The sequence below is a fragment of the Miscanthus floridulus genome, chromosome 15, assembly GCF_019320115.1.
Source record: "Miscanthus floridulus cultivar M001 chromosome 15, ASM1932011v1, whole genome shotgun sequence".
Lineage (NCBI taxonomy): Eukaryota > Viridiplantae > Streptophyta > Magnoliopsida > Poales > Poaceae > Miscanthus > Miscanthus floridulus.
Genome location: NC_089594.1, coordinates 4,834,919 through 4,847,265, shown reverse-complemented (window position 1 = coordinate 4,847,265; position 12,347 = coordinate 4,834,919). Strand labels below are relative to the sequence as shown.

Sequence of the window (12,347 nt, the reverse complement as noted above, 5' to 3'; positions counted from 1 at the left end):
CAAGAAGCAACACATAGAAACAATGTTGTAGTAGCTACTAGAGAGTGTGACCGCTTTTCTCTTTTCTTCTTTCCTTTTCTTTTTTACTTTTTTTTGACAAAGCGTGTGATACTAATAATAGAAATAAAGTAGGGATATTTAAATGTTTGTTCCACTGTTTAATGGAAGGCACACATTATTGCATTGTAAGGCAACACCCAACACGCATGCATTATAAACACTAGTGATCGGTATAGGTGTAACATCAGGGGCAGTGATACACAAACACCAAAAAAGAAAAGACAGACTTGAGTGGTGGTAGTGACACTCTCAAAACTAGACATAGACACATCAAGAGCTAACAATTAAGCTGCTACTTGGGTAGATCCGAGAAACATGATTGACATCTTGAGAGCTGTGCAATGGTGGGACGAGTGGCAGCTGCGCATCCTCGTCCTCGGCAGCCTGGGTCTCCAGTTCCTGCTGCTGGCAGCTCCCATGCGCAACTACACAATCCCTCGCTTGTTCAGATTCTCCATCTGGGTGGCGTACCTGAGCGCCGATGCTCTGGCGATCTACGCGCTCGCCACCCTCTTCAATCGCCATTCCAAGGCGAGCAGCATCAGCAGCAGCTGCAGCTGCTGTGACTACGGGAACAAAGGAAGCTCCCTGGAGGTCCTGTGGGCGCCTCTCATCCTCGTCTACCTAGGTGGACGGGAGGAGATCACCGCCTACACCATCGAAGACAACGAGCTGTGGACGCGGCATACCGTGACCATGGTGTCCCAGGTCACGGTCGCCGTGTACTCCTACAAGTCGTGGCCGGACTCGAGCGACCGGAAGCTGCTGCTGTCGGCAATCCTGCTGTTCGTCATCGGCATCATCAGCTTCATCGAGAAGCCGTGGGCTCTGCGGAGGGCCAGCATCAAGCGGCTGGTGGCCATGTGGTCCGTGATGAAAGGGAAGAGGGAGAGCCCCGGCGGGCGGGTGGGACTGGTGCTTCACCGAGCTCGGCGACAGGTACAAGTGCTGGACAAAGCTGCCGGAAGACGATGTGCCGATCCTGTCGCAGGGCGACCAGGTCCAGATGATCCTCTCGGACCTGTCGCTGTTCGCTGCCGAGGTCACCCTGCAGGCTCGGAGCAAGGGTGAGGGTGGTGGTGGTGGTGATCACGAGAAGAAGATCCTGGAGCCTCTCAAGTTAGAGAAAGACGAGACGCTCAAGCCCATGCTTCGTCAGGCGTTCGGGCTCAGTAGGTTTTTTTTTATCGGCCGAAATTCACGAAAATTTCCGAAATTTCCTTTCTATCCAAAGGGTCCGATAAAATTTGACGCCGGCCAAATTTTTCCCTTCTTTCCTGCTTTCACACAGACAACCCAAATTCAGCCGTGCGACAATCCCACACTATAATGTTTTATTCTTGTTTTTATCTGTGAACAAGTGATGTTTAATAGCTTAGGAATAGTTTTAAGTCAAATTCTACGGAATTTTTTCAAAACAATTTGAATTTTTTTTGAATTTGGTCCGATATTTCCGATATATCATGCTTATATCCTATTTATCCATGACCTCCGATAAATTTTTATTTCCGATAACGAAAACCTTTGGGCTCATCTACACCAGAGCGAACGTACGTGATCTTCACACCGGCCTACCTGGTCTGCCACGTGATGCTGGTCCCGTCGCTGTACATCAATGCCATCATGCTCTTCGCGGCGAGCCGCAAGCATGGGTACGGCGCCACTGACGTGAAGACGACGTACATCCTCCTGTGCTTCACCGCGGTGGTGGATGTCTTTGGGCTGCTCATCAGTGAGCTCATGTACAAGCTCATGTCCAGAACAAAACTCGCAGCATTGTGCGAGAACCTTCCGGGGCATAACCTCATCGACTCGGTTCTCCGGACGGCGAGACGTCCAGTCACCGGGTCGCTCCTCAACTATGCCTGGCGGTTTGGTTACAGGCCGGAGGAAGCTAGCGATCGTAGTAGCCTGTACCGCACGGTCTCGGATGCTATCACCTATCAATTGGTGAAGGTTTTCAGAAAAAGTAAAAACGCTGACCTCTCCGGTTACAGAAGCTTCACCAAGAAGGACTACTGGGATATGGACCAACCGGAGAGGCTGCTCCAGACGAACTATTATTCCAAGAAGATGGATCAGCCGAAGAAGGTGGCCAACATTGATATTTCTTCGGCGACTGAAGATCCGCTGAAGATGTCCAACGTGGTGATATGGCGAAGCCTTCGTAAGACGCCATTCGACCCAAGCGTACTCATCTGGCACATCGCCACCGACCTCTGCTTCGGCAGCAAGCCTCCGAGGCACTTTAGGTGCAGGCCTCCGCATGGCGAGGTGCTTCGTGAGGTGTGCACAGAGGCAATATCCAACTACATGGCCTACCTCCTCATGTTTAGACCCGACATGCTGATGACCGGCAGCAGGCGGGATCTGTTCACTGAAGCCACCAAGCAGATGGATCGCATCATCACCCAGGCCAGCAAAGAAATGACAGAAAATGAGAAGAAGCAAAAGCAACCACTCTCCGATGAAATCCTCCTAGACAAGATCAAGGAAAAAGCAGCCAGCCTCAAAGAAAAAGAGGCATATAGCGTCATCGACGACGCCTGCAACCTCGCAAAGGAGCTGCTCGACATCGAGGACGAAAATGACCGTTGGCATTTGATGCACCTAGTGTGGGTGGGCATGCTGTGCTACTCCGCCAGCATGTGCAGGGGCTACCTGCACGCCAAGAGCTTGGGAGAAGGCGGGGAGTTCCTCTCCTACGTCTGGCTCCTCATCTCGCTCCAGGGGGCCATGACCTTGGCAGACAAGCTTCAGATGCCAGACAAAGAACAAGGGGACGACGATCTGGACGACCAAAAGCGGGAACAAGAATACCAGGGCAAGAAAGGTACGATGCCTGGGTGGGATCCGGAAGCCAGAAAGTTTCACCGTCAGCCATATTGATTTATTTGTTGTTTATTTCCATATACATTGCTATGTTGCTCTCGTCTAGCTAGTGTGCTGTGTGCATGCTGCTTGCTTCTATTGCAGTCGGTCGTGTGTGTGTTCATTCGTAGTCTAATAATAATACCAATAATGATAGTCGATCGATCTGTTGAGTCTGTACCTCTAGTTTAGCAGTGACATTATATACACAACAATATTGTTTTTTTATATCATCACTACGTCCGTAGGAAGTGTTTCTCTGCGAATGCTAAATGCTAAATGATTGGTTCACTGCTACAGAACAGGCAATCCCGGCCTAACGGCACATGACTGTTGGGTATGTTGGAGCCGACAGTGATCCATCTTCACTAATGGCTCGTTAGGCTAGGATCCCATTAATGATTGTGGATTCGACAGACCCAACACTTAAGACACCTATCACTGTTACGAGTGGAGGCATAACCCGACAATGTCCCGGTTAATTACATCCACCAACCGACTGTGTTCTAGTTGGGATATTGCTTCCAGTTTAGGCCACCAACCTACAGTTCTAGTTGGGATATTGCTACCGGTTTAGGCCACTAGCTGGCATTGACATGCTAATACCATGTTGTGGCTTGATTCAGCAGCATCATAATCGTATCATTGTAGGGTCTTGGGTTGACTCGACAACGTTAAGGACCGTTGGATCCATCTCTTACCACCCACTAGTGCAGGACTAAGCATCAGTCCCGGATGAGAAACCCCCTTTAGTCCCGGTTTCCCAACTGGGATTGCGAATCCAGAACTAAAGGCGCCCCTTTTAGTCCCGGTTCTAGGAATCGGGACTAAAAGTGGACCTTTAGCCCTGGTTGCTATTACCAACCGGAACTAAATGATCCCACAGACCTTGGCCCGGGGCTCTGGCACGTTTAGTCCTGGTTGGTGTTTCCAACCGGGACTAAAGGTTCCTTTTTTCCATTTCTTTCCTTTTCATTTTATGGTTTCTTTTTAATTCAATTCTTTTTTGTTTCGATTAGCTTTTCATATACGAATTCTACGCTGCTAATATACGTCCATAAATACGTACGTGTAAGGTTTCGTTCGAGCAGTATACATAAATAACACACTTAAATGTATGAAACTATATATACAAATACTTTAGAAGTTGTACGTGCATGTAATATGTACATAATAAAGTCATAAAAACCTTATACTCATGTCCTTGGGATGTCATTCAACCCGAATCTTCAGTCATATGGCTACTAGGTAATAATTCGTTAGGGTCATAGTAGTACGTGCCTTTGGGATCTATGACTCAATCCATAAGAAATCCTGACAATGCCTCTTGAATTGTTTTGATCTGGTCACATCGCAGAACCTTTTGCTTCCTCTATTCAACCTCCAATTCGAATGAAAGAAAAAGTATGAATATATATCTAATTATATATATCAACACAATGGTAATAAATTGTGTATATACTTCGAGGATCCCTTCTGGAGTTCTCCTTGAGTATTCTATGAGGAACTCACAGACGTAATATCCACATAAGTTGTTTTCCGAACCCTACTGCAGACACCACTTGACGAGAAAAAGATTCATTATCAACCAATGAAGCATGGTAATAACGAACTAAACTAAATAAATATGCGGTGACCTAGCTAGTACTTATTGGGTATTGGACTATATCCAGAGGCACTTTCCAATGACCATAATGGTGTTTTTAGGCAAACTTTTTCCAAGCACTGCCCAACAAAATAAATAAATGGAGTTATATCAATAAAATGGCATAAGAGAGTATACAGTGTGCGATACTGAAATTACCACAAGAGAATATCTATCATTTTTTAGTAATCTTCTTGGGGTTTTGTCGCTGAGTCAAAGATCTTTACAAGACTCCTAGGCATACGATGATCAACAGTATCTAGTGAAAGTTACATGTTTATACATAGGCATGACTCATTAACTAAAGTCAACATGGAGTAAGCAAAATAAAATGAGACATTAACACTCAAAGTTGTAAGGAAAGAGTATCAGTGTCTTGTCATGTTGCTTATCAAAGAACCTAAACAGATTCTTCTCTACTTGAGTTCGCCATCTATCATATGGAGTAACCGTGTCTTTGAATGTGCGATTCGGATCCATAAAACCAACATCCGTTAACTTTTTTTTAGTTTCAGCATCTCATATCTGCATTTATATAGTACAAAAGAATATATATAGTGTGAGGATAACTATATATAGACAATGAACTAACATGCAAGTTACTTTCAATGTTAGAAAGAATCACTTACAAACACCAGCAGCTGAGGAGAGATTTGTCGAGAGCGTCCCGGTTTAATAGTTGGTGTAATTCATTGAACTCAATATGTACAATGTCATAGCCATTGAAGTAATGCTCTGGTCTAACTCTGGCAAGAAGCCATGCCCCTTCCTTCGTACACGCATTTAAGTACTACTTGTTTAACAAGAACATTTGCGTACATAGTGATGAATAGGACTTAGGGTTGACAAGACTCCTGCCATACACATAGGTCGGGTAAATATCAAATTTGGTTGTTGGTATCGATCCTCCCCCAATGAGTTGTTGAGGTGCGAGACCTGTTGTGTCCATGAAGTCTTGGAGTGCCTCCCTATCGATTGGACCACCTTGTGCGTTTGTACAATCATCGTCAACAACTAGCGGGTCGATAGATTGCTTAGATTGCTGCTCGAGCTGTGCAACATCTTTCCCTACTCTCTTTGCTTTTAGCGACGCCTAATATGACTTGTCAAGAGAGCATTCATAGGCGGGGAGTTCCTCTCCTATGTCTGGCTCCTCATCTCGCTCCAGGGGGCCAAGACCTTGGCAGACAAGCTTCAGATGCCAGACAAAGAACAAGGGGACGACGATCTGGACGACCAAAAGCGGGAATAAGAATACCAGGGCAAGAAAGGTACGATGCCTGGGTGGGATCCCGAAGCCAGAATGTTTCACCGTCAGCCATATTGATTTATTTGTTGTTTATTTCCATATCCATTGCTATGTTGCTCTGGTCTAGCTAGTGTGCATGCTGCTTGCTTCTATTGCAGTCGGTCGTGTGTGTTCATTCGTAGTATAATAATAATACTAATAATGATAGTCTGTTGAGCCTGTAACTCTAGTTTAGCAGTGACATTATATACACAACAATATTGTTTTTTATATCATCACTACGTCCGTAGGAAGTGTTTCTCTGCGAATGCTAAATGCTAAATGATTGATTCACTGCTACAGAAAAGGCAATCCCGGCCTAACGGCACATGACTGTTGGGTATGTTGGAGCCGACAGTGATCCATCTTCACTAATGGCTCGTTAGGCTAGGATCCGATTAATGATTGTACAGAGAACAGAGCTTTACTCCCGGTGGGGAACCCCCTCTAGTCCCGGTTCCCCACCCGGGAGCAAGCATCCGGGACTAAAGGGGTCCTTTAGTTCCGGGTCAGGAACCGGGACTAAAGGAGGACCTTTAGTCCCGGTGGGTAACACCAACCGGGACTAAAGGTGCCTCCTGACATGCCACGATGGCCGGCACCTTTAGTCCCGGTTGGTAATACGAACCGGGACTAAAGGTTTTTTTCTTTTTTCTTTTCTTTTCATTTTTTTGTTTTCTTATCAAAATAGGTTTTCGAAGTCGTATTGTACGCTGCTAATTATACATTTATACGCGCGTATAATATGTTTCGGTTCAAGCACAATGAACATATTAAATCACACAATGAACGTATTAATATATATATATATATATATATATATATATATATATATATATATATATATATATATATATATATATATATATATATATTTACATGCATGCATGCGTATGTGTATTTTACATTATATTATTTCATGTGCATATATTACAAAAAGATTGCATTACAGTTGTTGTGATATAACAAGTTTTCTCTCATCCTCTAGCTTGGCTTCCATGGCAGTGTTGGGTCGAAGTAGAACTCGCCCTTGGAATCGATGACCTGCTCATTAAAAAATCCGGCTATAGACTCTTGAATTGCTTTGATTTGGTCTTGCCGTATGACCTTTTCCTCCAACCATCGAGTCTACAGGTTTGAATTAAAGGAAAATAAATTAATATATGTACATATATATATATATAAAGACATAGTAACACAATCAATAATAATAATTAAATGAATATATAGTGTATTTTTAACGTACTTTTAGTCTCTCTGTAGGAGTTCTTTGGGAGACCACCTTGATAAACTTGCAAACATAGTAACCACAGTAGTTGTTCCCCTGTTCCTGCCTCAAACACCACTTTACGAGAAAAAGATTTGTCATCCAATCTGGTGAGCCGGTGAAAGCTATATGTTTAATTAATAAAGATGATGCGATTTAGGGGACTTACTTTCAAAGGGATTACATTCAGTGGCGCTTTGCATTTTCCCATGTGTTGCTTCTCAATAAAGGTTTTCCAAACACTGCCCAATAAAATTTGCCACGTCATTAGATATAGTTAATCATCATGTTTGTGTGTATATATAGTTGCTAGAGATACCGAAATTACCTCTGGATAATATCTATCATATCTTAGTAGTCTTGTTGTGGTTTTCTCATTGAGTCATAGATTGTCAAGTGACTTTTCACCAGATCGATGTCCATCAATATCCAGTGATTGCTGCATGTGTTTATAGGATATAACGCATAACACTCATTAATTTACTAGAATCAACATATGAGCCATTAAGGATGATCGATATTATTAACACTCACTTGAAGTTGTAGGGAAAGAGTATATCCTTCTTGTGGCGTTGGTTCACTAAGAAGTTCATGAGGTTACTCTCTGACTCAGACTTCCAATTAGTCTTTGGAGTAACTGGGTCTTTGAATACTATATGGGGATCAACAAAACCAATTTCATTGCAGCCTTCCTTTCTGAGCTCTGTCATTGTAAATCTGCATATATATAGTACTTGTTAGGATAATTTATATGCATATACACACATATGATGAGTTTAATAATAGATCGAAAGAATTATTACTTATAGGCAATAGCAGCTAATGATAACTTTGTCCAGAGAGGTCAGGTGGCATAGTTGATGAAATTCTACAAAGTCAACATACATAACATCATCGCCACGGAACCAATGTTCGTCTCTAATTCTGACACCAATGCAGAAGTCTTCACCGGTAGACGCCTGCATGTACCACTTGTTTAGCAGGTACATTTGCGTCCCCAGATCAGATAAGGCTTGAGGGTTGTATAGACTCTGGCCTAGTACAAATTTTTTCTTCCAAATATCAACCTCCGCCGCACTCTCAATGTTTCCATCACCAAACATCTGGTAAAGGTCCAGACCAGTCTCATCAATAAATTCACCAAGGTGATCCAAATCGACATCCGGAGGTATGTTTGCCTGATGCATTAATCCTAAATTCGTACGATATTCATTACCAACAACTAGCGGGGGGACTGATTGGTGCGCTTGTTGTCCGAGTTGGGCAACTCCTTTCCCTGCCCGCTTCTTTTTCTGTGCCGCCTCAATTGACTTGGTGAGAGTGCGGTCATAGTCCGATAACGTTGATTTGGACGGCTTACGAGTTTCCCGCTGTTGTTGCTGGTAAGAAGCCACCCTTTTTCTTAGAATATCTGGAGCTACGAAGAAGTATGGTTTCTCCGGGTTTCTCCTTGCTTCTTGATTCTTTTTAAGTTTGTCATAGAATCTAGACATATCTTTTTTATATGCATCAGTTCCTTCTTCCTTCTCTTCAGATATTATTTTGGGAATAGCCCTTGGTTTCACGGTGGCTTTCTTTGTCGGCGGGGACTGGTTCTTCGTTTGCGGGGCTGGCCTCTTGCTAGGTTTCTTGGTAGGCGGGGGCGGGGGAGGCGTTGGAGACCTCCTTAGAGGTGTTGGCAGCGGCGTTGGAGACCTCCTTGGAGATGGTGTGGATGCAGCCTCGCCTTCCAACACAATGTCATCGTACAGAGCACTATGATGATCTGGCGATTGAACAATTGGATTTAGGTTGGGGGAGGATCTGCTACAAAAAAAAAGGAATGACATATTATTATGAGCAGATTGTTAATTATTTAAGCCAATACAAATTAATGATGTAGTGTTTTCATCCGCACGTACCTATGGTGAGGTAGTTTAGGAGGAGGTGGAGCCGACATCCCAGGAATGATGATGTAGCGCTTGCGCCATAGAATGAATGTCTTCTCCGCTTCTCCTAGAGTCTTCTCGCCATCACCTCCAGGAATGTCAAGAGGCAAATCACTAAAACCTTTTTTAGCTTTATCTACCAAGATGGTAGCATATCCTTCTTGGATTATATTCCCATGAATCCTTGGTGTCTTGGTTCGGTCGATAGGATTAACAAGACCGATAGCCACCTTGATTGTGGAATTCCCCTTCGGAATATGTAGCTCACACGTTGTATAAGGTTCAGTGACGTCATCCACAGGGAAGCGCAGTCCTGTGTCCCCTTGATTTGGTATCTCCGTGGAAGCGCAGCTGCTTTTCAACTGAACAGATTGGCTAATGTTGATTCCTGGCTCTGATGCCTGCTTGCTTGCACTCACTGCTATTTGCACTTGCCTTCTGATTTCCTCCTGCATTCTCGCTTCAAGGTTTTTTTCCTGCTCCTGTGCTTCACGCATCGCTTCCTCCAACCTCTAGAGCCGCTGTGCCTCTTCTTCCTTCTTTCTCTGGTGGCTTCTGTAGGAAGGTCTGTCCTGAGGGAATCCATGCTCCCACGAGACACTTCCTTTGCCTCTAGTTCAGCCACCATGTTTAATAGTCCCGATGACGTATGTCAGCTCATCCTTCTCTCTGTTGGGCCTGAACGCACCACTAGCAGTAGCTCTCTGAGCATAAAACAATCTTTCTGCTGCTTCTTGTAGTCTTGCGCCATAAACGCACTTCCCTGTCTCCTGGTCCAGTGTTCCCTCATGAGCGAAAAACCAATTCTTTGCACGTTCTCCCCACTCGAGTGATTCTGGTGTGATACCCTTGGCAAGAAGGTCTGCTTCCATTTTGTTCCACTTCTTAATGGCAGTCGCGTAGCCACCTAATCCCAAGTTATGGTGGTATGTCTTTTGTTGGGCATTACGTTGGTTCTTTATCACCCGACTCACACCCTCTTCCGAAGTCTTGTACTGTATAAACTCATCCCAATAGAGCCTCTGCTTTGAGATCGGGCCTAGGACAGTAAAATCTGGTGCTATGTTCTTCTTGACATACATCGTGTATAGGTGTTTCTTCCAAGTCTGAAACTGGGTGGCCATCTTCTTCATTGCCCAATCCCTAACTAACGTCTTGTCACGATCGGAGACAAAACTGATATGAGGAGCATTGGTCTTCTTCTTCCATTCGCGGGTACTGATCGAGAGCCGGTCCCATACAAGGTAACCACAGTGGTGCACGAATTTCATTTTATTCGGCCCCCCAGTTCTCCTGTATCCACATTGAATTCCGAGATGATGAAGCGGCCCTCCAATGGCTTTTTGGGACCTCAAACATTTTTACTCTTCGTTGTAGTTGTTGATGTCGATCCAGAGGGCTACAAAACATAAACATTATTTTTAATGTCATGAGCACACATAAGACATACGATAATATATATAGCTAATAATAAAAAATATATACTTGGCCAATATGTTGTTGCTCATTTTGTTCAAGAGCTAAGTACTGACTCCCGTCAACTGCATCCTCTTGCATGTTATTTTTAGCACCATCATCGCCGGCAATTTGAGTGCCAGTGTTGATCAAATTCATCATCAACTCCTCCTCATCCATGTTTCTCGGGTCGGCCATCTAGCTTCAAAAAACAAAACTAATATATAGTATGTCAAATCTTTGCTTACATGCGTAAAATCTTCCGCCGTATAAACCCTAAACCCTAAACGAGTAGGTTTTGACGGGTGAAGGTTGGTTTGTATGATAAGAAGAATCAGGAAGCGAGTAGGTTTTGGCAGCGATCCCGCCTGAAACAAAAGGGGGGCATCGCTATGCATTAGGTTTTATTAAACAGAAAATAGCGAGCCTCACCTGAAAGAAAGGGGGCATTGTTGCGCGTCAAGTTTCTGAGAACAATAAACGATGAGCATCGCCTAAAAGAAAAGGGGGCATTGCTGCAAACCAAAGTGACAACAAAATCACACTACATCCTGACTCGTCGAGTAAACAACTCCAAATAATGTTTAAAATGATTGGAACCCTCGAAGAGGTTCACAACAACACGCCAAATTTACAACAAAACCACTTCAAGCACACTCTTCATAGACTCAGCTATATCCTTCATAGACTCAGCTATATCATCCACAACCACCTACAAACCAACCTTCACCCACCAAAAATGATCGAACGAGGGCGGCGTAACCCTAAACCCTAGGGCGAACGAGGGCGGCGGAGCTCCGCCGTATAAACCCTAAACCCTAGGGTGAACGAGGGCGGTGGTGCTCTACCGTATAAACCCTAGGGCGAACGAGGGCGGCGGTGCTCCGCCGTATACATAGAAACGCATGGCGCTTATACATAGAAACGCATGGCGCTTATAGATGGCGCGTATACACTGGAATTTTTTTTTGATCTATTCCTTTGGCGCTTTCTTTCTTATAATAGTTAGCGTGACAGAGAATAATGCCCGTCTGAACGCCATGTGCGATGTGCCATGAAAATTAGCTAAGTATACGTTTGTACACATGGGTGAACGAGGGCGGCGGTGCTCCGCCGTATACATAGAAACGCATAGGTGAACGAGGGCGGCGGGCCGGTGCTCCGCGACGTATATGATTCGCTAGTAACAATCAAGGAAATGATTCACGCACCGCAGCTTCGAGAGGCCACCTACCGTTACCAGGATGTGGATGACGGCTCCTAGGCGAGCGACCCTTATATCTACGGCATGGTTACATGCTCCCTAGGTACCAATAGAAGGCTTGAACCTTGAAAGGTGACCTTGTTGAAGGACGGTGGCAGAGCCACGCAGCAGATCGATGTGTCTAGGTAGGAACTTGTTGGCCTTTTCCATGCCCTTCAGGAATGCCAAGTTGAGCATGGCGTTGCTTCCCCCATCCTGCTGGGCGCTGAAGAACGCCGAGGCCAGCGCGGCATGGTCACCATCGATGGCTGCAAGCATGGTACGGTTGGCCATTTTCTCCATCTCTGCGGCGGCAGCGTCACTCTGGACGCCAGCATCCCCTAGTTGCATGCGTGGTCCGGGTACTGGTAGAAGAACTCTTCGTCGATCCCCTCCTCCATGAGCATGCGCTCGATGAAGGGGAGGCCGAGGTCGTCGCGAGGCCGGGTCCTTGCCCTCGCCATTGCCATTCGAGCAGGGCGTCGGGGGCAGGTCGAGGAAGATGGAGGGGGAGAAGGGCTCGGCAGGGTCAGCCACGAAATCCTCCGGCGAGGCGGCCATGGCTGCCTGGCTGGGTAGTCTGGGTTGGG

General features: G+C 45.2%; 1 protein-coding gene across 1 annotated transcript; it reads left to right on the top strand.

The window, feature by feature from the left end:
• The first annotated feature begins 265 nt into the window (after positions 1-265).
• LOC136506867 (uncharacterized) lies at positions 266-3,086 on the top strand. Its single transcript, XM_066501766.1, has 3 exons — positions 266-1,127; positions 1,440-1,444; positions 1,604-3,086. Exons 1-3 carry the CDS (start codon positions 376-378, stop codon positions 2,947-2,949), a joined length of 2,103 nt encoding a protein of 700 aa, XP_066357863.1. The 5' UTR covers positions 266-375; the 3' UTR covers positions 2,950-3,086.
• The last annotated feature ends 9,261 nt before the right edge of the window (positions 3,087-12,347 follow it).

What these genes read in the sequence shown, in the direction of transcription:
- LOC136506867 (XM_066501766.1), top strand. Translation starts at nt 376, where the DNA reads ATGATTGACATCTTGAGAGCTGTGCAATGGTGGGACGAGTGGCAGCTG.